This window comes from Dipodomys spectabilis, unplaced genomic scaffold (genome assembly GCF_019054845.1).
Source record: "Dipodomys spectabilis isolate Male_0828 unplaced genomic scaffold, ASM1905484v1 ptg000051l, whole genome shotgun sequence".
NCBI classification, from domain to species: domain Eukaryota; kingdom Metazoa; phylum Chordata; class Mammalia; order Rodentia; family Heteromyidae; genus Dipodomys; species Dipodomys spectabilis.
Genome location: NW_024870728.1, coordinates 1368450 through 1396271, shown reverse-complemented (window position 1 = coordinate 1396271; position 27822 = coordinate 1368450). Strand labels below are relative to the sequence as shown.

The following is a 27822-nucleotide window of genomic DNA, read 5'->3' as shown; positions in this document are numbered from 1 at the left end:
GGGGAGGCGAGGACTTGAGTGGAGGAGACAGTCTGACGGCAGTGAGACCACCTCGGGGTCCCTACAGGCGCCCTTGTAGGCGGGTAACCTGGGCATGACTGTCTCTGAAAGCCACGGAGCACGGTAGCTACTACCATTCCCGGGGTCCTCGGAATCTCACGGCAGTCTGGAGCGCAAGGCGCCTCTGCGCCAGGGCCGGCGCCAGAGAGGGACGGGTGCCGCCGTGCACCGGGGCGAGTGCCACAGCGGAATCGGCGTCGGGGTTTTTAAGGGAGCGGCCGGGAGGCGGCGCCAGCGCCGGGCCCGAGCCAGGACCCGCCCCGCCCATGGGTGACCAGAGGCCCGACGCGAAGCCCCGCGACCGCCGCGGCCCTCCGCCAGGCCTGCGCTTCTGCGCAGACGCCCTGGACCGGCGTCTCCGGAAAACCGTCCGGCACTGGGCCTGCGCACTGACGTTCCGCTGTGCCCGCAAAACCGGAAGTGTCCGGGCCCGGAGCGAAGGGACTGGACAGAGCGGAAGTCACTCCGTGAGGCAGTGGCGGCCGCGGAGGCGAGAGGATGAATAACAAGTTCGACGCGTGAGTGGCGCGTGGCCGTCCCCCGGGTCCCTTTCCCGCAACCGTTTCCCCCCCCGCGCCCGCCGGGGCTCGGCGACGCACACCTGGCGGCCCCGGCCTCCCACCGCCGGGCGTGGCCAGCGCTGGGCCCGCCCAGGGCCGGCGGGGGCGGGGGGAGGGGGGGGGAGGGGGCCGGGGCGGGGGGCGAGGCGGGGGCCGGGGGCGGGCTGGCCACGCCGCCCGGAAGGAGGGGATTGGACGCCCCGCCCCGGGGCGCGGGTTCGGTGGCGTGGAGGGGGGTGGGGACCGCGGCGGCCTGCGTGTCTCCGAATCCGGTTTTGTCCACGCACTCCGCGGCCCGGGAAGGTCGCGCGCCCTCGGAGCTGGGGTCCCGTCTTCCACCGGCGGGGACGGTAACGGGCCGTGGTCGTAGAGTTGTGCAACCGCGATGAGGTAACGTGGCGGCCGGGGGCGGGCGCTCCGGGCAGGAATTCCCGCGGTCGTCCCGCGGCTCTTCCGGCTTCCTCCCCCCTCCCCGCCCCGGCCCGGGGTCCTGGCGACCCGCCCTTGGCCGCGGTCCACTCCCACTCTCTCAACTCTCAACCCGATCTCCAGTTCCAGCACCAACAACATATATCCCCTCCAGTGATGGTGTCTTCTTGCATTTTTTTTTTTTTTTGTCCATTTAACAATAGCTAGGCCGGCGTGGCTCACGTGCTGTGTGTCCAGCTTGCAGTGCGTTCTGTTCTCACTGCCTTCCTATAAGCCTCATCTGTCCGGCTCTTCACCCACAACCCTGTGTGTGGGTCCCAGACTGTTTTGATAGCAGAAAAAGTTCCCAGGCTCCTGTTTCCCTAACCACTAATGCTGGAGGGATTAGATCACACCCAGCAGTTCTTAGAGGTACTTGGGTAAATCGCTAAATAATGAGGTATATAGACACATAAGGTGGAATTGCTATGAGCATCTGACTTGCTCCTGCTGCCAGTCTAGCCATGCTGGTGTGCACATTCGGAGAGTCCTGGAGTCCCAGCTCTCCAGGCAGCTCTCATAGTCTTGTTTTCCTGGTTGGGAGAACTTTGGTGAGAAAGCAAGCTATCTTTCTTAATTCTCCTGGGTAGCTGAGCCCAACCCTGCCCTTACCCCCACCGTAAACCCTGCAGTAAACCCTGCAGTACTCGCGTCTGTAGCCCGGTCACCCCTCCCCCCACTGATTTAAACAAATCTAGTTACATTCTGAGAAGATACTTTATGGCCCCCCTGTCTCAGTCCTATCCAGGTCATTTAGGGGTCTGCAGCAAGAGTGGAAATAATGGCTTTCCTCGGGCATCTAGCAAGGTATTTCTCTCTTCCAAGTAACTCTGTGATGGAGATCTTAACACCCCTGTTTTTTTAATGTCAGTATTGAGGTTTGAACTTGGGGCCTGGGCACTGTCCCTTAGTTTTTTTTACTCAAGCCTGGCACTCCTCTACTTGAGCCATAGCTGTACTTCTGGCTTTTTGGTGATTAATAGGAAATATAAAGAGTCTTCATGGACTTTCCTCCCAAGGTTGGCTTCTAACTGCTATCCTCAGATCTCAGCCTCCTGAGTAGCTAGGATTGCAGGCACGAGCCACAGTAATTTGCCCATGACAGATAGAAAGGACCAGGTCAGGTTTGTTGTCTTCACTTTAGTTCAAGCATGTCTTGGTGAATATTGACCTGGCCATTTAAATTATTTCTAAGTATTAGCTATTGCACTGGGTCTTATAACATCTGCTCTCTAGTTTTGAAGGAAGACAAAAGCAAAATGCGTTCTTTTGTTTGAAATAAGCTGCTGAAGATAGTGCTCTTGCCCCTCGTTTTGGTTGTTTGGGTTTGTTTTTTTTTAATGTGAAAGTTCAGCAATACTGGGAACATCATTGCATATTTGGAGTCTGCACACTTCCCAGCAGTGGTCATAGGATGTGTGCCATTTGTCAGAATCCTTCTCAAAGCAGTGTCTGTAGCTGGGTGCAGCAGTATGATTTGACGGGTAGCTCTCACCTCCTTTACTGTGTGGGCTCTGCATCATGGTAATGGACAGGAGTTTCTTGGGGGAGGGGGAGGGGGTGGCGGCATAGACCCCCTACTGATACAAAACCCTAAGATAAAGACAGTTTCTTAAGAACTGCAGTCTTCCCTCTCTGTACTGTGAAAAATTTGGTATGCAGATCATGCTATCCTTGATTTTGTCTATATTTCTATGCCATTTTAAAATTATGTATCATTAGCTTTTGACATACTTACTCTCTTTTCTTTCTTTTTCTTATTTATTTATTTATTTTTTGGTGCCTATCTTTGGGCTTGAATTCAGGGCCTGGGTTCTGTCCCTGAGCTTTGTGCTCAAGGGCAGCACCCTACCTACCACTTGAGCTTTTTTGATAGTTAATTGAAGAAGAGAATTAGCAGTTGTTTTAGATGTAAGCAGTAGAATACCCGTGAAATGCTTGCTGGGAAGACAGAGAACTGGTCTGGCCAAAGAGCAATAGCAAGGGCAAGAGCAAAGATTGATGTGGAGAGTTCAGTGGAGGGGAGGGTTAGAAAGTGAATTGTAAAGGAGAGTTACCCAGGGGAATAGGCAGAACACGTGTTAGGCATAAGCGGGAAGACTGGGGAACTGCAATTAGGTTGGTAGAACTAGAATAAAAGTGTTTTTTGCGGGGCTGGGTGCCAGTAGCTCACGCCTGTAATCCTAGCTACTAAGGAGGCTGAGATCTGAGGATCATGCAGTTCAAAGTCAGCCAGGGCAGGAAGAGCCTCGAAACTCTTTATCTCCAAATAACCACCTGAAAACTCAAAGTGGCTCTATGGCTCAAGTGGTAGAGCACTTGCCTTGAGCTGAAGATTTCAGGGACAGAACCCAGACCCAGAGTTCAAGCCCCACAACCGACAAAAAAAAAAAAGGAGTTTTTTGGAACCAGGCAGGAGGTGCTACAGGGTCATGTGCGCAGAACGAGGGCCTTTGGGTATCTTACCTTCTCAGGTCTTTGGGGACAGGCACTGTGGTAGCCAGTATACAGTTTTGGTTTGGTAAATTTTAATCCATTTTTCATCCATAAGACTTACTTAGTAGGCAAGCTCCTTTTAAAACAAAACAGCACAAGTTCAATTAGGAGGACGGAATTTCATGAGCACCAGTGATGGTCACTGGGAAGTGCCGGGAGGCTGCGCCCGGCTGCCCACAGCACTGGCAGTACAGCCAGGTCCTTCTCTGCATACTCTGTTCATCTGCTTCATTCTCTTTGCCTCCCTGGCTATCTCTGTTTTTGGTTCCTTGTTTTGGTTCCTTCATGGCCCATGTGGCTGCCCCAGCTCCTGAATCTGTGATCTTTCCTCTCCTGGATGAAATATTGAGGAAGGAATTAGCTCATGGTTTTGAACAAGGCCTTGAGGCCTAGGTTAGCCATGCTGGACTGCCCTTGGGAGGTGGCTTTCCTAGTGGTGTCCTGGCCAGGGTGACAGTGGGGAGGCTCATCGCTCAGGTCATGTCTTTCTGAGTAACTCCTACAGCTGTGGCTGCAGCATGGCAGGGCAAGCACCCTAACAGTTAGCTCCAGACCAGTCTGCTTTTTATTGAGTGCTTTTTATTAAGCACTGCTGGAGATCCATGGGCGAATACCTCCCACTGTAAATGCAAAATACCTTACAGTCTATTCTAATGTCGATATAGGGCAATATCTGAGTTATAAGTCAAGCAGTTCTGTCTTGAAGCCAGATTCCATTTGACTGTACATTTTGTCATGGAGTCCAAATGATCCTGCTCTAGAAGAAATGACATTCTCATCTTTGTATTCGCCTTCTGCTTATTTATTTTGCTGTGTATCTAGTCGATCTGATGTGCCTAGAGGCCTTTAAGTAGCTTTACTATGCCTGAGAAGATAGCCCTTTGGCTCTGATCTTGTGAGGCAAGCACTCATTTGCTCCTTCTTTTAGTCTCTTATTTTTCCTTTTAACATTTCTTCAGCTTCTTCTTGTCCTGGGCCACTGGAATGATGTAAGATACTGCTCTGAGGGAACCTTCCCCCTAGTAGAACAAATAGGCATGGGAGGAGCAGTGTCTCAGGCTGGAAGCCATGTGGGATAGAGGCTGCTGGAAAGGAGAGTGCCAGTTGTCAGGACTCAAGATTGTTGAGGTCCTTACCTTGTATTGTACTTTCTCTTAGAAGATAGACATCAAAGAAGAGGGACAGTTGAGAATCTTAGAGATGGAAGTTAATCACATTTGCATTTAGAAAGATGTGGAAAATAGGTAGAAAGTAGAGATTGGTGTCAGGGAACCCCTTTAGAGATTTATGAATAAGACAACAGGAGAAGAGGGCATAAAGTAGGGGAGAGAGGGTAATAAGGAGGACAGGCGGCAGTGTACATAGATAACCTCCATTTGAAATGCCAAAGGAGTTATTTAATCCAGACTCTTGCCATTATTGAGAAAGAAAACAGTCTCTAACTGCTTTTTCGTATCGCTTGTTAAAAAAATGACACAGTACTTTCTGGAGTTCACAAGTGAGTTGGCGCTGTTTTTGATTTACTCTTCCTAGTTTGCCTTTCTGCATTCCTTTGTCCTCCTCTCGGGCCTTTTACAAGCTTGTGTTTTGAGTGACTTGGGGTTGGTTACGTGGTGCTTCCTGTGACTGGTGGCTTTGTTAGTGAATATAAATCAGCTTAGTCATGGATTAACACTGCTCTGCCTTCCCACTCAGCTTGAAAGATGATGACAGTGGGGACCACGATCAGAATGAAGAAAACAGCACACAGAAAGATGGTGAGAAGGAAAAGATGGAACGAGACAAGAGCCAGAGCAGCAGTAAGAGGAAGGTATGTGTGGCACTGCGCAGGTGTAATTGCTTTTGGGCTTGAGACTTGGTTATCTTGTAGAGTCTGTTTATATGGAAGATATTAGATTAGTTGTATGACATCCTGTTAGAACTCCAAGAAAAAGTGGGGTTTAGGGGATTGTGAAGAAAGGGGTAAGGTAAGAGAGTGTAGTCAGGAGGTAGGAACAACCAAAATATGATATGTACACATTTGGAAATATCACAGTGAAATCATGATACTTTTGTTGTTGTTGTTGGCTATGGGGCTTGAACTCAGTGCCTAGCTACTGTCCCTGAGCTCTTTTGTTCAAGGCTGGCACTGTACCACTTTGAGCCAATTGGTGTTTTTTTTTGTTGTTGTTGTTGTTGTTTTTGGTAGTTAATTGGGGATAAGAGTCTCACAAACTGTATAGCCTGGGCTGGCTTTGTACCACAATCCTATCCCAGCCTCCTGAGTAGCTAGGATTACAGGTGTGAGCCACCAGTGCCTAGCAACCATTATACCTTTAAAAGACTGGGATAACTTGAGTTCATGTTGGAACTTAGAACTTTCCTTTGGTCACAGGCCATGCCTTGCGTTCTTCTCCCCTGAGGTGAAGAGGTAAATGCTGGTGCTCACCTAAGCTGGGAGCGGTTTCAAAAATGGCTGCTCAGTATTTCAAATGTGCACATCACTATTTTATACTGTAGTCAGTAGTAACTTGAAAGTGACTTGGAACAGTGAATTCAGAGAATGAGATACATGGCTCAATTTCTCCTTGATCCTTACCTTTAAAAACAGCAAAAACGCCCATAACTGATATTCCTTTACTACTAATTTGTGCTGGGCACTGCCAAAAAACTTTTTTTTGGGGGGTCTGGTTGTGGGGCCTGAACTCTGGGCCTGGGCGCTGTCCCTCAGCTCTTCAGCTCAAGGCCAGCGCTCTACCACTTGAGCCACAGTGCCACTTCCAGCTTTTTTCTTTTTGCTTATGTGGTGCTGAGGAATCGAACCCAGGGCCTCATGCATGCAAGGCAAGCGCTTTACCACTGAGCCACCTTCCCAGCCCCAGTGCCAAAGAACTTTATAACTATGAATCCACTTGATTCCCTTAGTAGCCCTTTGAGGTGATTCTTTTTCCTTTCTTCACTTTTCAGGAAGGAAGCTGTAGTACAACCAGGTTGAGTGCCCTACCACTTTTTTTTTTTGGTGCCAGTGCTGGGGCTTGAACTCAGGCCCTGAGCACAGTCCCTGTGTTGGTTTTTACTATGCTAGCACTATGCCACTTGAGCCACCGTGACTCTTCCAGCTTTTTTGGAGTAATTTATTGGAGATAAGAGTCTTATGGACTCTTCTTTTGTCTGGGCTGACTATGAACTGCAGTCTTCAAATCTCAGCTTCCTCAGTAGCTAGGATTTCAAGTGTGAGCCACCAGCACCCGGTACATCGTACCACCACCACCACCCCCTTTTTTTTTTTTTTTTTTGCCAGACCTTGAACTCAGGGCCTGGGCACTGTCTCTAAGCTTTTTTTTGCTCAAGGGTAGCACTCTACCACTTGAGCCATAGCACCACTTCTGGCTTTTCTATGTATGTGGTACTGAGGAATTAAACCCAGGGCTTCATGCATGCTAGGCAAGTACTTTACCACTAAGCCACATTCCCAGCTCCATCCTACACACTCTTAAGTGATGAGAGTGTTATAGAGTGGCAGGGATTGGGTAGGGCAAATGGTAAGGAAAGACACAAACACAAATCCCTATTATTAGCTATGTGCTGGTGGTCAATGCCTGCAATCTTAGCTGTTCAAGAGGACAGAAAAGCCCACCAGACTAAAATAGCCAGCAAAAAGTAGGGCTGGGGTGTGGCTCAAGTAGAAGAGTATTAGCCTAGCAGGCAGTGCAAGGCCCTAAGTTCAAACCCTAGTACCCCCCCGCCCCCAAAAAAAGTGCCTTTTATATGTGGTAGAAAGCTACTAAAGCCATAATAACACAGTGTTACAGGGCTTAGAATCAACTAAGGAAACTTATTTGACCAGAATCTTGTCATTGAGATTGCATTGTTTTTTGGTTGTGGTGTGGCAAGAAGTAACATTGTAAAATTGTTCTCAGTCTCAGAACATATGGCACAAGCCCAGGACTAATCACCTTCTTTAACCTCCCAGGCTGTTGTCCCTGGACCGGCAGAGCATCCCCTGCAGTACAACTACACTTTCTGGTACTCCAGGAGGACTCCAGGCCGTCCCACCAGCTCCCAGAGTTATGAGCAGAATATCAAGCAGATCGGCACCTTCGCCTCAGTGAGTACTTGGAGGTTACAGTCATGTGTTGGTCTGCCTTCCTAGTATGCTGTCTAATGTTTTGCTTTCCTTACTCAGCTAATCTGAGTCCCAGCATCAGATGTTTCTAATAGACATCCATAGTTAACATGTAGTTATGAGAATGCTGGCTTTGAGCAGTAAAAAGGGTTACTTTGGGGATGTCTGTTGCTTTTTTTTTTTTTTTTTAAATAATGTATGGTGTCTGTCTTTATAAGGTTGGAAAGCAAAAGTGGAGAGTAAAGTTTCTTTTGTATTTGAGAAAATCCCATTAGAAGCAGGCGCTGGTGTCTCATGTCTATATCCTAGCTACTCAGGAGGTCAAGACCTGAGGATCATGGTTCAAAGCCAGCCTGGGCAGGAAGGTCCATGAGCCTTTTTTTGGGGGGGAGAGGGGGTGTCGGGAATGGGGCTTGAACTCTGGGCCTAGGCATTGTCTCTGAGCTCTTCAGCTCAAGGCTGAAGAGTGCTCTACCACTTGAGCCATGGTGTCACTTTTTCCATGAGCCTTTTAACTCCAGTTAACCAACAAAAGGCTAGAAGTGGAGGTGTAACTCAAGTGGCAGAGTACCAGCCTTGAGTGGAAAAGCTAAGGGATGGTACATAGGGCCTGAGTTCAAGTCCCAGTACTGGCACCAAAAAAAGAGGAAAAATTTCCATTAGGATTTTGGTTATGATAAGGATTTTGCATCAAGTAGCTGCTTTTTCCTGTGCTCAGAAAAAATAATAAAGTATCCAGTAATTGTTTTTGTGAGTGTTGTCAGTATAGACTGACCAGGATTTGTCTCATCTCTGCTTCAGGTGACAAGATTTGTGAACTTGGAGACTACAAACACCACCAGTCATGTTTGACAAAGTCTACCATGCACCTCCTGTGTGGGTCTATGCATGGGTCTCTCTCTGCAGAGTTAAGCACATATTTGTTGGTTTTTAAGCTATTTGAGGTATTTCTATAGTTGACAATAACATTATAATAAGTAAGAGGAAAGACACAGTAAATAATAGGCATTTTATTTAGGTAATTTCTTCCAGTCACTAGTAGAATAGACCTATGAGGTCATTGCTATTATCCACATCATACAAATTAGTCAAATGAGATCTGTGTTGAGTATCCAGTACAGGGTCTCAAATGAGTCATAATTCACTTAAGTCTGGGAGCCAGTATTAAAACTTATGCCAGGTAGACTGGAAATCACATAGTGCACTAAAAGCATGGCAAAAGGCTACTGTTTTAAAATGTTGCTTACTACGCAAACTATATTTATTTTTCCATTTGTTACCAATCACATATACATATATTAACTGGTAATAAGATTGTCTCCTTAATGTGAGATAATATTGCTGGGCTGAGATCATAAAATTTCAGTCCAGTGCCAATTACTGCATTATCACTGGAAAATTTAGGCTTTTCTGAAATATCACAAATAGCCTGGTGCATATTTTAGTCAAATGTTTATTGAAGCTGGGTACCAGTGCCTTATTCCTATAATCCTAGGGGCTCAGATATCCTAGGATATCTGAGAATAACAGTTTGAAGCCAGCCCAGGCAGGAAAGTCTTGAGACTCTTCTCTCTAAGTAACCACCAAAAGACCAGAAGTGGAGCTGTAGTTAGAAAGGTAGAGTGCCAGCCTTGAACAAAAGTACTCAAGGAAAGCTAGGTGCTGATTGCTCACACCTGTAATCCTAGCTACTCAGCAGGCTGAGATCTGAGGATTGCGGTTCAAAACCAGCCCTCGCTGGTCAGCAGGAAAGGCTGTGAGACTTTTATCTCCAATAAATCACTCAGGAAACCCGAAGTGGTGCTGTGGCTCAAGTGGTAGAGTCCTAGCCTTGAGCTGAAGAACTGAGGGACAGTGCCCAGGCCCAGAGTTCAAACCCCATGACCAACCAAAAAAAAAAATGCTCAAGTTCTCAAGTCCTAAGTTCAAACCTTAGGACCAGAACAACAAAATGTGAAGGAACTCAAGACCTTATTAAAAAACATTAAGACAGAGAACCTGTCCTTGGGAGTATAATTTCCAATAGTAGGTGTACAACAAGTAGAACTTCAGAAATGTGCCTGGAGTTGGGGTTCCGAGCAAAGAAGGGCCAGTTCCATCTTGAGGAAACCTGCCTGGAAGCAGATGGGTTTAAGATTGACTTTAAAGGATTTAAAGAGCTTATATAAAAGCAATACTTGACAGAGGAAAGATTAAAATGAAACTTTTGAGATATCTATGCACTTCTAAAATTCCTGAATCTATTGCAGTGAATTTTTTATTGCCCGCTCTGTGCTAATGCTAGCCAGCACAGACAAATGTCAGCAATTAGGTCATGAACAACTGGTTAAACACTTGGAGGAACAGAGAAGGAACTGTGCTGGGGAAACAGGTTTCAGCCAGATTTCTCTTCAATTGCTTTGCAGTAATTAGGAATATTTCTAGCATTTCTTTCCATCTTGTACTAAATGCATGTATGAATTTACCCCCAAGTGTGCAAGGAGGGTTTGTGTCATGTTTCTCCTTCAGCATATACGGTGAGTGGCATAAATGTCAACACCCGGTGGTTAATGTGCTGTCAGTACTCTGGGAGTTGAAAATCGGTAATTCAAGATACTAGGAAATGGCTCACAGAGAAGTAACAACATTGTGAAACATTTTATCAAGTCCAAAACAATATTTTTCAGTTTTTTGCGACACTGGGCCTTGAACTCAGGGCTGGCTCTCTATCACTTCCTGATCTCAGCCTCCTGAGTAGCTAAGATTAGAGGCATGAGCCACAGAGTGCCCAGGCTCTTCCCAGTGGTTCTCATTTCTAATAGTGAGCAGCATTAAAAGTTCTTCCAGTCGAGGCCATTGAGAAGGCAGCACTTTGAAATGGAAAGAGCCTTGGACTTTGCATCCTGGGTCCGACCTCTTCTGATGCGTGGCTGCTGGGGCACACAGGAAGACATTTTCTCAGCTCTGCAGAGGAAGATGATGGAATGGATGCGTTCTTGAGGTCATTTCTCCATCTCATATTCTAAGTTTCTGAACTTTATTTTTTCGGTTCAGTTGGACTTTTGAAAAAACATCTTTCAAAGTTAATGTTTCTTAAACTGTTTACTTCATTCATATTGTGCTTGTCAACTTTGCACAATTTACATATACAGAGAACATGATTTCAGTGTGTGAGTGTTTAGGGAAAAGGGAAAGGAGAAGGGTGAATTAATTTTCAAGTGCATTGCAGGTAGGAAATGTGTTTTAAAAAGCTGTTAATGGATGGGCTGGAAATATGGCATAGTGGTAGAGTGCTTGCCTAGCATTCATGAAGCTCTGGGTTCGATTCCTTAGTACCACATAAACAGTAAAAGCCAGAAGTGGTTCTGTGCTTCAAGTGGCAGAGTGCTGGCCTCATGAGCAGAAGCACTCAGACAGTGTCTAGCCCCTGAGTTTAAGCCCCAGGATTGGCAAAAAAAAAAAAAGAAAAGAAAAGAAACAATAGAGGCTATTCTGATTAAAATGTTATACATGCACATCTGAAATACCATGGTGGAACAATTTGTCCACACTAAAAATGAATGATAAGAAAGTAAAATGGGCTCTGTGGCAAGAGTAGGTACCAGTGGGAAGGAGAAGGCTAATGAGGAAGTAAATGGCAAAGAATATGATCGAAGCAGTTTATTTACATGTATGAAATGGAACAGTAAAACCTAAACAGCAGTTGTATGCTTGTGTGGAAATGTAGCAATGATACTCTACCCCCTCTTACAACTGATATATGGGAATAGAAAAATTTAGAATTGGAGGAGACAAAGCCTTCCAAAGTGATTTTTGTGGGCTCTCACTGCATATAGCCAGACTGGCCTCCAACTCATGATCTCCCTGCCTCAGTTGCTTGATTGCTAGAATTAAAGGCAGTCATGACCATACCTGGTGCTTCAAGTGATTTTTGACTGGGTGGATTGGTGTACATTCTCTCTACTGTACCCCTCAGATTCCTAATTGACAGCCACTGGTTCTGTTGGGTGCATTTTGTTACTCTGTTAGAGTAAAGGTTATGTTACTGCTCATTATGCACACATGGCCACTTGTGGTACCAGTTGCTACACACAGTTAAGCCCAGTGCCTGAAGCCGAGAGGGCTGCATGGTAGTCCTCATGAAGCGTTATTAGTTTCTGGCTTCTTGTAGATGTGTAGGCATTTCATGTGTTCCTGTTCAAGAAAGGAACTGAAGGAAACAGCCATTTTCATGCATTAGAAGGTCACTTTTCCTCTTGCCACCCAGCTCGAGAAGTGTGACCTAAGTTCTATGTTTGCCAGAACTCCCCTTCTGCTATACAATTTTGGTGTCTTTCTGTGTGTTGACAAACATTCGTGGCTTCTTTCCATGCTCTTCTGGATTTTCTTCACTGTCCTCCTTCATTGTGCCTCGTCTTCTGTCACTACTGAATAGGTACGCTCGCCGGATTGCAGGGACCATGTCTACTGTCAAGAACTAGCATGATGAATATAAGTTAACACACAAACCTTGTTCTTCTTTTTTAGATAAAGTTTTTCTGTGTAGTCTAAACTAGATGATCCACATGTGTGTGCTACCTACACAGTGCTAAAAAATGTGTCTAGTTTCCTATAAGATTTGAAGGTGGGCCAAGGAGAACCATACTTTTTCTAGCCGAGAACTCCCTAGTGAGACGCTGACTCCTGTTTCACTTTAGTGGCCTTGTTATATTGCTATGCATGTGACGGATTCATTTATGCTCAGTAACTAAATGGTCAGATGTATTTCAGTCCAGCTCAGTGCTATAATTGCCAACTAAACAGTCTGATCGAGAATTAACTTGAAGTTGTGTATTGACCAATAGCTCATGCTTGTAATCCAAGCTACTCAGGAAGTTGAGCTCTGAGGACCACAGTGTGAAGCCATGCTGGACAGGAAAGTTCATGAAACTGCAATTAACCAGCAAAAAGCTGGAAGTGGAGCAATGGCTCAAAAAGTAGAGTACTAGTCCTGAATAAAAAAAGATCAGGGACAGTAACCAGGCCCTGAGTTCAAGCCATAGGGCCAAGACCTGTGGCTTGTGGAACTTAAGCCTGGAGATTAAGGTTTCCATCATGGGGTGGGGGGCGGGGGGATCTAGCCCACAAACTAGAGTATGGCTCAAGTGTTAGAGCTTTTTTTTTTTTTTTAATTGTGAAAATACTGTACAGGGGCTGGGAAGGTAGCTCAGTGGTAGAGCGCTTGCTTTGCATGCCTGAGGCCCTGGGTTCAATTCCTCAGCACCACATAAGCAAAAAGAAAAAAGCCGGAAGTGGCTCAAGTGGTAGAGCGCTAGCCTTGAGCTGAAGAGCTGAGGGACAGCGCCCAGGCCCAGAGTTCAGGCCCCACGACCGGACCCCAAAAAAAAAAAAAAAAGTAAAGAAAATACTGTACAGAGGTGTTACAATTACATGGGCAAGATAATGAGTACATTTCTTATCAAGCATTGTAGCCTCCTCCTTTGTTTCCCTTTCCCATCCCTTCCCATCCCCCCCCCCCAATCATCCCGCCCCCCGCCCAAGTGTTAGAGCTTTTACCTGGCAAATGCAAGGCCGAGTTCAAACCTCAAGACTGCCAAAAACAAAAAAGCAGGAAGTTCTTTTACTGCATATGATGGTTCTCCTGCCACTTGAAGTGGGAAGGTAAATGTCTTTACCTAATAGTGTCCTTTTACCTAATAGTTACCAGCTTTTCTCACCCAAAGAAGTGTTTGTTTGTTTTTCCCAGTATTAAGGTTTGAATTCAGGACCTTACACTTGCTAGAAGGTGTTCTACCACTTGAGCCATGTCTTTATCCCAAAAGTTCCTTCTTGGATTGCCAGCGTTTTGTGACTAAACTATAGTGATAATAATGCCCTTCTTTCCCACAGTGCTCCACACGAGAATGTGTCAAGTGTCTCCTGTGCTTATGTTCTTAAGTAAATCTTGAGTCTTTGGATCATTCAAAGGGAAGGGAAAAATACATGCTTTGTGCTCTTGGGTCTTCTCTCTTAGGTGGAGCAGTTCTGGAGGTTTTATAGCCACATGGTGCGGCCTGGCGACCTGACTGGCCACAGTGACTTCCATCTCTTCAAAGAGGGAATTAAGCCCATGTGGGAGGTGAGAATTGCCAGCCTCCAGAAAACTTAATTTTGAGTGCATGTGTGTGTATAGTATTTTTACATAGTAGCTATGATAAATGTGGTAAGAAAATAGACTTAAAAAGCTAGAGACCCAGAGCTGAGCTCCAACATCTCTTTGCAGAGCCATTGTTGGCTCCACTCTAGGACAAAACATCTTCTTTTCTGATGCCAGAGCATTTTTCTTTAAGGCCAATGTGATTGCATGCAGCCCATCCCCTTGCCCTTTTATACAGCTTTTGATAACTACTTGTTACCTAACTTAACTCTTTTTTATTTAAATACTGGGGTTTGGAATCAGGCCATCATGCTTACTAACTTGGCAGTCATTCTAACACTTAACCACGCCTGCTGATCTTTTTTTTTCTTTTTCTTTTTTTTTTGCCAGTTCTAGGGCTTGAACTCAGGCCTGGGAACTGTCCTTGAGCTTCTTTTACTCAAGGCTAGCACTCTACCACTTGAGCTATAGCACCACTTCTGGATTTTTCTCTATGTGGTACTGAGGAATCAAACCCAGGGCTTCATGCATGCTAGGCAAGCACTCTACCTCTAACCCACATTCTCAGCCCCAGGTCTTTCTGCTTTTACATTTTTTAATGTACCACCAGTTACTTAATATTCTGCATATGCATGTCTTTCTTTTAATCAGCATAATACTCTCTGTTGGAAAATTTCATCCCCTCCCCTCCCCCCCCATCTCTATTTAGCAACTTTTAGTGAGATTTCTCAGGACTTTAGGTTTTTTGTTTTGTTTTTTGCCAGTCGTGGGTCTTGAACTGAGATCCAGGTGTTGCCCCTGAGCATCTTCATTCAAGGCTAGCACTCTACCACTTTAAACCACAGCACCACTTCCAGTTTTTTAGTGGTTAATCGAAGCTAAGAATCTTAATGACTTTCCTGCATGAACTGGCTTTGAATCACAATCCTCAGCTCTCAACCCCTGAGTTGCTAGAATTACAGGCATAAGCTGCTGGTGCCCAGCTTCTTGAGGTTATTTTTAGGTGGGTTTCTGTAGGGATTTTCTATGGGGTGCCTTGGGGTCATCCTGGATCAAGGCCTTCCTACAAAGGCCTCTGTCATAGCTGAGAGCCCAGGCCTGCGCCATGCCTGGCTTATTGGTGGAGAGAGAATCTCACTGACTTTGCTGTGGCTACCCTTGAATCATGAATTTCCTGATCTCTGCCTCATGACTGTCTGGGATTATAAGCATGAGCTTCCACATCCCACCAGAAGTACATGATTTTTTTAAAGGTGTTGAGCTGTTTTTTTTTTTTTTTTTTATCAAATAGCATATGCCAACAATACTTTTTTTTTGTTAGCTTATACTAGTTATATACAAGGGGGTATCTCGTTTTTTTCTTTTCATTCCATTTCTTTTCTCCATCATTTTACCACTTTTTTCTATAAAGCTGAATAATTGGGAAGGATCAGACTTCCCTGATCTTCAGGGGACTCATGTTTTTTGTTTTTAATTTTAATTTTTTAATTTTTTTTGGGGGGGGTCCAGTCGTGAGGCCTGAACTCTGGGCCTGGGCGCTGTCCCTCAGCTCTTCAGCTCAAGGCTAGCGCTCTACCACTTGAGCCACAGCGCCACTTCCGGCTTTTTTCTTTTTGTTTATGTGGTGCTGAGGAATTGAACCCAGGACCTCAGGCATGCAAAACAAGAGCTCTACCACTGAGCCACTTTCTCAGCCCCAATTTTTTAATTTTTTAAACTGCTCTAATGTAAAAGAAAAAGCCGTGGAACAACATTTTAATTTGGATGCTTTTGTCTTTTCATAGGATGATGCAAATAAAAATGGCGGCAAGTGGATCATCCGGCTGCGGAAGGGCTTGGCCTCCCGTTGCTGGGAGAATCTCATCCTGGCCATGCTAGGAGAGCAGTTCATGGTTGGGGAGGAGATCTGTGGGGCTGTGGTCTCTGTCCGCTTTCAGGTAAGCCACTTAGGCCGTTCTGCTTGCTCTGTTGCCCTCTCTCCCCTCAACTGCCCCTGGTTTGCTGTGATAGTGCCTTCTGTTCCTCCTGTAGGAGGACATTATTTCCATATGGAATAAGACTGCCAGCGACCAAGCAACCACAGCCCGAATCCGGGATACACTTCGGCGCGTGCTTAACCTACCTCCCAACACCATTATGGAATACAAAACTCACACCGACAGCATCAAGTACGTGTTGGGGGGGCTGGGGGGAACAGGTCCCTGAACTTAGCAGAAGTAGTTCCATAGCTGGGCCCAGAGGCAGATGGTCATAGAGGAGACTGGCTTGTGGAGAAGGGACGGACCAACCCCCTCTAGGGCTTCTGGCCATGCTGCAGTTCTTGTTGGCAAGGCTCCCTGCCTGCCCACACTGCAAGGTGCTGGGGAGCAGAGCCTTCTGCAGAAGCCCAGTCATCTTCCTGGGCTCGCTGCATTTCTAGCCAGCTTGTCTTTCCTGTACTAACTACTATCTGAAAATGAAAGACAAAGCACTTTTCTTTTTTCTGGCTGTTTTTAAGATAATTTCACTGAACAATAAAGTCCTCTTCCTTGCCCATCCCTCACCCCACTTCTGCATGTCTGTTTAACCTATTAGCTTTAGTTTGTTTTCTTTGTCCTGGAAAATTGACTTCTCATCAAGAATGATGGCTCCATTTCCTGTGTGTAGAGCTGAAGTCAGAGAGGAAGGAAAGTAATTTGCAGAGGAGGAAGGGAAGGAGAAAGGAAAGGGAAGGGAAGGCGGAAGCTACAGGGAAAGAGGCTCTGTGGTCTCCTAAGGACTTGGTCCACAGTAAGAATCACTTCAGTGATCAAGTGACATAGTCTCAGGTCCTAGGACCAAATTGTGCGGAGTGGCTGCTAGATGGTCTCAAAAGTGGAGAGAGAACCAGCCAGTTTGGAGCCAGGGCTCTGAGGTTTCATTCTCCCCTGTGGCCTGAAGTCAGTATGCGCCTTTGGCGAGTTTCTGCCACTGCTTCACTTTCCCCACTGTAAAATGGGGGAGTAACACTTAGTAAGGCTATGGGAGACTGAGTCTCTGTAACCAAGGTCCTTTAGGACAAAGCTCTTACAGGTCCAAGTATTGCTGCCATCATCATTAGCGACAGTGTCATCATCATGCTATTCTTGTTCAAATAGCAAGCCCAGTGGTTGTGATCATCAGCAGGCAGAACGTTTGGGAATCTCTTTCCCATGCATTCACAGGCAGTGTGGATGGAGTGGGCTTGCAGCAGCAAAGCACCAGTTTTTAACTGGGAGCACTCCATGGAAGTGAGTCCATGGTGACTCTGTAGCCCCTGAGTCATTCACAGCCTGGACCCTGGTTGCTTGCCTCAGCAGTCCTATAGAAACACTTTTTCTTGAGGCAGATCTGTCTTCCTCTGTGCTCTGAGATAGGAGTAGTGTCTGCCCTCCTGCAAGGTTTGGTCCTGGCTGAAGAGATCTATGCCTTTTTCTAGGGCTCTTGTTTTCAAGGTTCCCCAGTTCTCCCACCCCACCAGCCCCCAAGGTCAGCTTTGCACCTGGGTAGGAAGGAGGAGAAAGCAGTTTTCATCGACTGCCCTTCTCTGCTGTTCTCCCTCTCCAGTACCCTGAGGCAGTTCATCCTCACTTGCCAAAACAGGCATGAGTCCTGCCAGTGCCTAGGAGAGTCTGTGGACTTGGGCCATGGTCTGCTAGAAAGACTGGCCTGCTGTGTGCAGCTCTCCTTGGAGCTCTACCTCTGGGACCCCAGGCCTACAGACCTAGGACCAGAATGCCCTCCTTGAGACCTAGATGCCACTTTCCCTTGCTCCTCCCTCTTTCCTCTCCCAATGAGCCACTTTTGCACTTCCACTAGAATGCCAGGCAGGCTGGGCCCCCAAAGGCTCCTTTTTCAAAACCTCTGGAAGCCGCGATTGAATGTGCCATGACCTCTCACTCTGGATGGCACCGTCATTGAAGCTGGCGTCATCGGAGTCTCTTGTTCTGTTGGCGTGCCACCTGGAAGACCCTTCTGTCCTGGACAAGAGGAATGGAAGAGCATGCTATGCTTTGAGAACAGGCTGACACACAGCAGCTACAACAACAGCTGAGATCACAAATAAATGGTGCTAAACTAGCTTGTCTCATGCTCTTGCTCTTTATGGTGCATCAAGATGTGGCCTTTCGAGATGACTGTCACCATATTAAGGGATGGCACAGACTTCTCCACGCAGGGCCATCCGGGGAACGCAGCTTCATTCCCAGGGGCCCAATTGTGTAGTGTCATGTGGTACTTTGTTCCAGGACTGCCGAAGTCTGGCATAATGAGGTGACATCTAGCTCTCAGATAATACCCCCTGTCTGGGTACTTGAACTTAGTTTCCATCTAGTCCTGCTGATGATCAGCCCAGAGTGATTTCTGACTTCATATTCAGTTGGAGAAGGGGATCCTTAGGCTTGCTTTGCTAACTTCCATTTGCCTTTACTTCAGAATTTCTTGCCTGGAGATAAAGCCCTGCTTCCATCTGTGTGCAGCCACACATCCATTGCTTCCTTGCTTTGTGCTAACGGTGTTCTTACTGGTGCCAAAGCTGCCCAGGCCCCAAGCTCTTTGCCAGTCTCCTCCTCCTGCTTTCCCTGTAGAGCAGATTGTCTTCCTCTTTGAGCTAGCCTGCTTGCACCATCTCTGGTGATGGCCCTCCCTTCCTCTCAGCCAGGGTTCCCATGCCTCAGGAGCCGGGTGGGGAGGTTTGACCTTGCACATACTGGCCTCTTGTGCTCTGTGGCTTGGCTTACATGTGCTGCAGCTTGGCCTTGGGTCCCTAACCTGCATGGAGAGTTTTGAGTACACTTCACAGTACATTACGTTTTCTTAGGAGTCACTATCAAAACAGGAAAGACTCATTTTTGCACATTCTAGGTTAGGGTCCGTGGAAGTGGCTGTAATGGTTGAGTTTTCCCCACTGCTTCCTCCACCTTTGGCAGCAGCACCCGGTGCTTGCACCAGGCTCACTGACTCCTCCAGGATGCTGTAAGAACACAGGGAGGTCCTGGGCTCGGCGTTGTAGGGATGTCTGTCCTTTCTATGTTTATTGCATTCCCCAATTGGGTTGAAGTTGGGAGGTTTGCTAGAATGTGGGAAGGGCTGTGACCATGTTTTTAGCATTTAGAATTGCCTCCTTTGGCCCGGTCCCCCCCGCCCTCCTCCCCCATCTTTCACTGTCAGGTTGCACATGTTGAGCTTAATTTCAGCCACTTTTTAACTGCATCAGGGGATGAGCTTAATGTCACCTTGCAGCGTAAGAGTATCAGCACTAAAATGACCTTGAGACTCTCAGAGCCTGACCACATGTGAGCAGAAGTCAAAACTAGTTCTGCCTTGGTCCATTCCTGGTGGGTCTTCTATAGATGTGGTTTTGTTTGAGGTAAGAAACCGCAGCTGCTAAGACTTGAGAGTTCCAAGGAAAAGGAAGGGAGGAGCCTGCTCACAGAGTGCTGTGTCTTCTGGAATGCTTACATTCTTCAGCCACGCCCCCTTCCTCCAGCTTGCTGTGTCTGTCCCATTCCCACTGTCCCTGGCCTGTTTGTTACTGCTTTGGTCTTTTAATTGCTGTATCCCTAGGAGAGCCACACAGAGGCTGTTGGGTGTTGTCCTGGTTTATGGCCAACCACCTGAGGAATGTGAAATGTGTAAAATTGTGGTTTTGCTCAGGTCAAGGCCCATTTTAAGGAGACCAACTCATTTGAGTTTTTATAGGTTTTTATATGTTTGGGTCCTCTATTTCCTCCACTTTGAGGAGAAACTCAATAACAGGTTAAAGCTGGTCACAGAGCCATAAAACCAGCACTGTCTTGGGAAGAAATTTCTCTTTGAAATGCTGCCATTGGCTCCTCTGTGCTCCTGGCCTAGAATGGAAAAGCCAGCAGGACCTGTGCCCGTCGTGGTCCGCAGTGCTGGGGAATACTAGCTGGGTTTCTCTGCAGTCATGGGTAGGTGATTGCTCTTGATTCTATAGGAAACACAGATCTACTCTGTGGAGACTTTCCAGATACTTTATTTCAACACTGAATTTTAATATACAAAGTCCAACCCACTCCCTTCTGCCATGGCTAAATCACAGCCTGGTGACGCTGGGTCACGCCCATGTAAGCAGCCAGCCTGGCGGTGCTGGCACTTAGAGCAAGGGAGGCTGAGCTCCAGCGTGTCCCAGGGCTGACCCACTAGCAAGCTCTGATGCCTGCAGGCTGTGAATGGAATAGGGGAAGCCCAGAATTACCCAGAAATGAAATCTCCGTGCTCTCAGAGTTTTCTTCCTGATAGGTGAGACTAGGAAGTGGACTTGAAAGGGCCCCTTGTTACTCTGTCATTGAAATTGTTCAGAATTCGTGGTAGACTGTATTCATCTGAGTTTTTCTCTGCTTTTAGAAATTCTAGTTTTAGAAAGTTTGTCTTTAAAAGAAGGAAGTTTTAATATTATCTAACATGTCCAATGGGACAGAGCTAGCCTGTGAGAATAGAAGTAATTGTCCTAGAGTCCATGGCCAGCTGTTTTCATCCCCCTGAACCCATGCAAAGAAATCCTAAACCCAGAGCCTTCGCTTGAAGAGATTTCTCAAGGAACCAGAAGGGTACTTTGAGCTAGATGGGATTCCAGGTAGCTCTGGAGCTTTGCTTCTTGAGGCTCTTGGCCCACGACTGCTGTTTAGGCTAGGGAAACAAAAGGGAAAATGAGATGAAGCTTCATCACAGCTGTATCATTTCTTATTGACACCTGTTGACACTGTTAGAACGAGAAGTTTCCCTAGGCCCGCTGCCCAGCAGTGGGGCTCCATTTGTCATCATATGGAGTGAAGAGTGAAATTGCCTTTCAGCTCCCCGCGTGGATTCCGTGTGCCTCGTCACCATCTCTCCAGAAAGGGCTGTGAAACACAACCTGCTGTGGAAATTGAGCCCAGAAGCTAACAGACAGGCAATGCTTCTTCAACAGTCTTACCCTTTTCCTTAAGTTAAATGCTGCTTTTCAAAAGAGGGCTACTGATGAGACTGGTATACACATGCCATCATGAAGTATACTAAGTCTCCTTATTAATCCCCCCCGTGTCAAGTTCTTTGGGGGTTCTGCTGAGAATTGAACCTAGGGCATTGCACATACTAGGCAAGTACCTCTACTAATAAGCTGTACCTCTAAAGCCCTTCCTTGTGAAAAACAAAGGTACCTGAAGAAGGTCTGGTCATGGAGTATATTTTAGTGGTCATCCAGTGTGTAGTGAGTGACAAGGCATGTGGTCCACCCTGGGTACTTGATCTCCAAATTAAACCAAGAATGAAACAACTCATAGCAAGAACTTCAGATTTAGAAGCACCAGGTTTTATATCTAAGTTTCCCAAGAAATTTAATGCTTTGAGGCCGAAGAGTAACTACAACAAAAAGGTAGGAAATCAGCTTTTCTGAGAAAATACAAGGTGTGGAAGGAGCTCGTAGAGCCCTGGTGGATCGGTTTCTCTGCCCATCCAGCAGTTACCAATGGCCGTCAGTCACAGTGCTTATCCCCAAGCCCAGTACACCAACCAGCACGAAGGCTGTGACAGGCCTTTCTCCCTGGAGATTTTGAACTCCCATGATGTACACAGCCTAGATTTTAGGATGATGGTGATGGACATTTGACAAATAATTGGAATATTTAAGGTGTGAGCAGGGTTAGAGATTGGAAATATGAAAGCAGAGAGAGTGGCATACCTCGCATCTTTAGACATCATAATACTGGTAGGTATTTGGTGAGAACTGATGAAGGAAGGTGGTTTCCACATGCTTCCAGGGGCCCGAAGCAGAAAAGGCAGGAAGTGCGGCGGCAGAGGTGTTCTGGTTTTGGCTAAGCTTTAGCCCCAGCCTCAGTGGCCTCCCCTGTAGCCTTGTAGAAGAAACCCTGACAGATAGATCATCAAGGAAGTAGTGAGGGACGCACTTGCCCAGTAGAGGAAGGCTGAAGTGCCCACTGCCCATCTGAGAGTCAAGCCTGCTGGCACCTCGCTGCTCTGCACCCAGCTCCCTGTGGCTCCTCTTAGCCTGAAGGCCATCAGAGTGGGAGGTGGGGTGGCGGTGTCTGCTCAGTTCACAGCATCTCATCTGAATGTGCTATTGTGTTTTTTGTCTCTGGTTTGCCAGGGCCTGGGAGGAGTTTCATGGCCTGGTGAACAGCAGCGGCCGCTGATCGGACGCTCCCCCTCTGTCTCTCACTCAGGGTAGGGCCTTGTCTACCTTCTCTGTTACCCCGTGATGTACCTCTCATCCATAGCAGCCCTCTTCCCAAGGAGATGCCCTCTTCCTGTTGGCCCTCAGACCACTGGGTTTTTAGCCCCATGGGCTATATGTACTAGGTGAACCCCTGGGCAGGTCACTTGACCACACTGTGACCAAGAGATCTCTGAGACCCCCTCTGGATACTAACATTTCACTATGCAGATGTGCCCCAGGCAGATTTTCCTTCTGTTGGGATATGGCCATTCTTGAGCCATCTGCCAATGTCCCTTGGCTAAATTGCAGGTCCCTAGACCCCAGTATGGGTTGGTTGGTGAGAGCTATGGCTCTGTTTGCTCAAGTCTGTGAGGAAGCAATGCCAGAAATTCAGTTTGGGCAGTGAAAGACGGGCAATGGGAGGCCGGGGATGGGACCTGTAAGACCGTTTCAAGCTGTACTGTAACTAGACCATCACATCTTGGGGGACTTTGGAAATATTTGCATTTCAATCAGAAGTGTCCACTCCAAGCTTGCGTAGCCCAGAGGGACAGATGAGAGGCCACTGGGCAGAGAGGAGAGCCACAGCACCATGCCAGCGTAGCACCATGCCAGCGCAGGCTTCCTGAGCAGATGGCATCCCCTGAGATGGCATCCCCTGCAGCAGCTGCTGTGGAGAGCCCTTCCCTGGAGAAGATGGAGGTTTCCCAGAGACGGGAGACCCACATCTCTTGTGATCTAAAGAGAGATGACACTGCTGGTGACAGAAGCGGGTAGCTACAGGCTGGGTGCTCTGTGCTCTGTTAGGATGATTGTAGGCTTTTTGCACATTCCCATGGGCCCTCTCCCTTCACTTGTCAGTAGTTTGATTCTGGTACAAATTCAGTGTGTGTGTGTGTGTGTGTGTGTGTGTGTGTGTGTGTGTGTGTGTGTGTGTGTATGTGTGTGTGTTCCTGATAATTGAATTCAGGGCCTTATGCTAGGCAAATATCCTACTACTTCAGCCATACCTCCAATCTTTTGTGGTCTTTTTTTTTTTTTTTTTGGATTATTGTTCGTTTTGTTTTTTGTCATATGGTCTCATACTTTTGCCCAGGTCAGCCTCCGACGGCAATCTTCCTACCTCCATAGTCCCTAGTAGCTGGATCTATAGACATATATCACATGCCTTACATTTCAATTTTAAAAAAATCAATGTTGAGTTCACAGATGGCTCTAATATATGTACAGGAAGAAATGAAAATGTATGTCCGATCTAATAGTGGATAATTTATTGACATACAGTCTAAAATACAGGAAATAATTGAAATAGGTTAAAATTAAAGTATGAGTTTTAATAACAATTAGTTTTAAGGGTTTTTTGTTGGTTTGTTTGCTTGTTTAGAGTGATATTAAGGGTCACCTGCTTGACTTCAGCACATCCCAAACCCTTTAGAATTTTAAAATATGAATGCTCCCAGTGTATGCGATGAGAAAGGCTTTGTCATAGTTGAGTTGGAGTGTCTAGTAGTTGAAGTACATCAAATGATGGTACCTTTCAAAATCAGCACATCTGAGGCTCATGAAGACAAGTTTTTTTTTTTTGCTTTTTTGTTTGTTTTGTTTGTTTTTAAGTTAGAATAATCAGATTGGAAACTTGAAACTTGAAATCACTTCCCTTGAGAAGACACTGAATTCCCCCAAGGAAAATACCTTTGGGTTTCTTGGGGAAAGCAGTTGATGTGGTGGCCTCTCTGTCCTTTTTTAGCTCCACCCTGTCACTTTATAGTTTAGGTATTCTCGAAGCACAGGCCTGTAAGTCTTTACATTTAAACCAAAAGCAATGAGTTTGCTTCCCTGTCTTAAGAGACAGAAAAGGGACTTCACTTCATTTCTACTGATTAGGTCTTGTTTTCAGAATAGCGTTTTCAGTTGTGGATGCCAGCCTGTTTGCTGACTTGCCACTTAAACACGGATGCTAGCCTGCTGTGTCCACCTGCCACTTGGGAGCCGTAACACTCCCTCTCCGGCCTAATGGCTCTCTCCTTTTTTCTTCTCCCCTTACAAGTCCATCGTGATCTATGATGAAAATTGATAGAAACATTTCTATTTATTTTTGTTGTTGTTGTTGTACTAGAGATTGAACCCAAGGCCTCAAGCTTGCTTGCTACTCTTTGAGCCGTACCTGTTGAATTATTAAATCTCAACTGGCTATTTCCTATCATGAATCATGCCTGCTAGTATAACTACTAGTACGACTGGGTTAGCCTGCGTAGAACAGAGGTCTGTGCTGTTGGACAGTGCAGTTGGTGTGCTGGTTCAGTGGGAGGTGAGAGATTAAACCTTGTTCCCACTGAATCCAGAAAGTGTGCACAGGTTTATGAAGCATATAGAAGAGGAAGCCAGAGCCGTGTGTGCTGTAGGGTCGACTGCTAGTGGCCAGAGACTGTTCACAAGACCACACACACTTGAGCCAGTAGGCCAGTGGGGAGCACACACTCCGCATTCCAAGCCACTCTGAGCCTCTGCAGATGGTGCCCCTCTGCCCTGAGGACCAGGGCCCTTCCATGCTCCCACTCGGCCAGCACAGCACAGCGGCACGTAACTCCCAGAGAGGAGATTCTTCACGGGTCTGCCTGCAGGAACTGGGTCCTGCCTTGTCTCTCGTTTCCATGGTGAGAGTGAGAGGGAGCAGAGCGAGTGGAAGGCTGTGGGTGTTTGGAGGCCGCTTCTCCCAGGATACCTGGGAAGGTGGCTAGGAGCCAGTCTGGATCGGGCTCTCTGGAAATTCTGAGGCCTCATTGTTGGGGCAAGGAAAGCCAGTAGATGAAGCACACTCCTCCAGGGCTCTGAACATGGGGCGTCTTGTCTGTGAGAGGCCCTCAGCATTGCCGGTCAGCATGGCCCGAGGGCTGGAGGGCTGGGGCTCAAGGTGAAACTCCGAGTTTGGGTTTGGAATAGAAAGAAAAAGAAAAGAACAGCCTCCGGTGTCCCCTGCCACTTTTGTCTGTGTTTTTCTCTTTCCCCATCACCTAATCTGCATGCCGCACCCGGGGTCAAGGATCTAATATTAGTAGCCAGCTTGAGGTGGACACAGCCCTAAAACTAAAATTGGTGCGAATCGGCTCTAAACCTAGTTTGTAGAAAGGTGGGATGGCAGCCATGAGGGCCCGCTGCCATTGGCTGCCTTGGTCTGCCTGTCACTCACTGGCTGGGCCAGGCCAGCCACCATCATTACTCGGATGTTTTGTTAAACTGGAACAACTCCACCAGATTCTTCTGTCTCTTCTTTTACTTTTCTCTTCCCCCTTCTCTGTTCTATAAGTGGACTTGCAAATGATAGGACTTCTGATCAGGTCTCTGGTAAGGAAAGTAACTAGAGTATTAAGCATCTGGATAGAAAGTGAAGTAGCGCTCTCCAGTCTGCCTGCCATGAGCGTTTATTTGTGGCTCAACCCCAGCACTTTGTGGTGATGGTCCTGACAATCCTTCATATCACAGCTGCTGAGCACTGCCTACTGTCTGAGACAGACACCTCCTCTAAGACAGACACCTCCTCTTCAGTCAGAAATCCCCCATCTACCTCCCACTGTCCTACCTTTCCAGTCACTTCTAGCATGATCTGTGGTGGCCAGCAACCTGGGGAAGAAGTTGGTTTCTCTGACGCGTTTCTCAGCACGCGTCTGTGGAGGATAGGTGTCTTTGGAAGTGCAGGCTAAATAGCGCATCGACCCCAAGCACTCAGAAGCCACGCCCCTGATCATACCCACCTGCTTCTGTCAGGCCAGCAGATAGTCCTGGTCCTCTTGGGCCTTTGCTGCGTATTTGTGGCACTCAGAAGAATGTGTTTTGGTAGTATTTGAGTTTGAACTCGGAGCCCTGTGCTGGCCAGACAGATTCTCCACCATGTGAGCTTCAGCCTTGTTTTTATTTTTATTTTTATTTATTTGCCCCGGTTACTTTCTGCCCAGGCCAGCCTGGACCATTTATGTATGCTTCCTGCCGTTTGCCAACACCCCCAGCCTCACCCCAGCTTTTCTGTTGAGATGGGGTCTTGCAAACCTGCCCACGCTGGCCTCAAACCACACACTTCCCAACCTGAACTCGACTAAGGTGGCAGTTAGGTGGCCTTAAAAGAGAAAGCCAGGCAGTGTTGAGATTCAGGGGGTGATGTTGGTTGGGTTTCTAGTACAGGGTAGGAAAGGTGGTCAGGCATGAGGGATCGCGCTCACTGTGCCTCTTCCTCCTGAGACCATGTTTCCAAACAGGGCTGGCAGTGTTGCTCTTGGAGGAGCTGCCTTTATAAAGTAGGGGTGAGTGGTTAGCCCCACCCCTGTCAGGTTACACTGTTGCAGTTTGTATATACAGAGTATGTCATCTTCCCCTCAGCCCCAGTGCAAAAGGCAGCCTCTGCTGCTCTCTTGTACCTTCTGTTACAGATTGGCTGATGGGGGATCTTTTCATGTTAGGAGGAAGATTCGTGTGTGTGTGTGTGTGTGTGTGTGTGTGTGTCTGTGTGTGTGTCTGTGTGTGTGTGTCTGTGTGTGTCTGTGCGCTGTCCCTGAGCCTTTTTGCTCAAAGCTAGTGCTCTACCACTTGAGCCACAGTTCAAGTTCTAGCTTTTTTGGTAGTTAATTGGACAAGACTTTTCTGCCTGGACTAGCTTCAATCCATGATCCTCAGATCTCAGCCTCTTGAGTAGCTAGGATTGCATGCTTGAACCACCGGCACCCAGCCTTTTTTTATTTTTTTAACCTGCACAGTGTCCCACTGTATGGATGTGCCATAACACTGGTGCCTAACCAGTCTCCTCTTGCACTGGCCTGGTTTCTAATCGTTTGCCACTGCAGGCAACTGAGTGGGCCACTGCAGGCAACCGAGTGGGAGTGTTGGCAGGGAGCTGGGAGGCAGGTTGCTATTTGGCATGAGACTGGCAGGGCAGGTGAGAGGTCCGGGGTGTGGAGCGGCTACGTCCGTCGACGCCCTCCTGTGTGCGTGTGCCTGTGTCTAGATGCTCCGTGTATTGAATGCCCTGTTTTCTTCTATTTTCTCTTGCAGGGACAATTCAAGCTTTCGAAATACAAAAATCACATTGTGAAAGTACACAAGCTGGCAATAATCCTTTTCTGTGTGTGTGTGTCCAAGCCGGATGGGAGGCTCCGCTGCTCTCTCCATCTGCTCACTGGAGGGGCCACCCCGGGGCTCGGCTCCCTTTGCACTCGTTCCTGGAGGCCGGTTCCACAGACACCCTCCGCCACCCTGACTTACAAAGCGGGACAATAGAGAACGCGGCTGGAATGGACGCGCCTGGTTCTTTGGCAGGTTCTGGGAGAGTGCATCCTCTCATCTTGCTGTGTGCTGTCCAGACGCCTCTCTGCGTCCTGCCATGGGAAGGACACCAGGACCACGTGTCCGCTCCGCTCCGAGCTGTGAACCGGCATCAGCAGTATTATGAGTGCTCACACATCCAGAAACAGCCTCTGCCCAGAGTCCAGGGCAGCACGGCCTCCTCCAGCTCTGCCACTAAGTTATTGAGACTTTGATCCCCCCTCCCCACGCCCGCCCCACCCCCACCAAGCCCACCACTCTGGAAATGGGTCATGGCTGTGATGGTGCCTGGGATGTTGTGTCCTCTCTGCCCTTGGCCCTCCCGTGTCCCTCCGGAGGGACTCTGCTTAGCATTCCTGCACTTAGCATGGTGGTCTGAGGGGAAGGCGCTTAGAGGCTCTGCCTGGGGAGCAGGGAGCAGACTCCAGCGCTCCTGGGAGTCCGATTCTAATGCTGGTCTCAAGTGCAGGGTGTGGAGCGGAGGACGGTGACTGAGCGCAGCTTCCCCTGTGCGGGGCCTGTGCCAAGCCTGTGTCTG

The 27822-nt window shown here is 47.5% G+C and overlaps 1 protein-coding gene across 4 annotated transcripts; it reads left to right on the top strand.

Annotated features, from left to right (window-relative positions):
* The first annotated feature begins 472 nt into the window (after positions 1 to 472).
* On the top strand, positions 473 to 27059 carry Eif4e2 (eukaryotic translation initiation factor 4E family member 2). Of its 4 annotated transcripts, XM_042679139.1 has the most exons (8): positions 492 to 578; positions 5280 to 5394; positions 7537 to 7671; positions 13682 to 13786; positions 15589 to 15741; positions 15836 to 15972; positions 21909 to 21985; positions 27015 to 27059. In XM_042679139.1, exons 1-7 carry the CDS (start codon positions 559 to 561, stop codon positions 21952 to 21954), a joined length of 711 nt encoding a protein of 236 aa, XP_042535073.1. In that variant the 5' UTR covers positions 492 to 558; the 3' UTR covers positions 21955 to 21985; positions 27015 to 27059. The 4 variants fall into 4 exon arrangements, with proteins under 4 accessions (XP_042535071.1, XP_042535073.1, XP_042535074.1 ...); XM_042679137.1 differs by lacking the exons at positions 21909 to 21985; positions 27015 to 27059 and adding an exon at positions 17621 to 17881 and having other exon boundaries at positions 473 to 578; XM_042679140.1 differs by lacking the exon at positions 21909 to 21985.
* Positions 27060 to 27822: the final 763 nt, after the last annotated feature.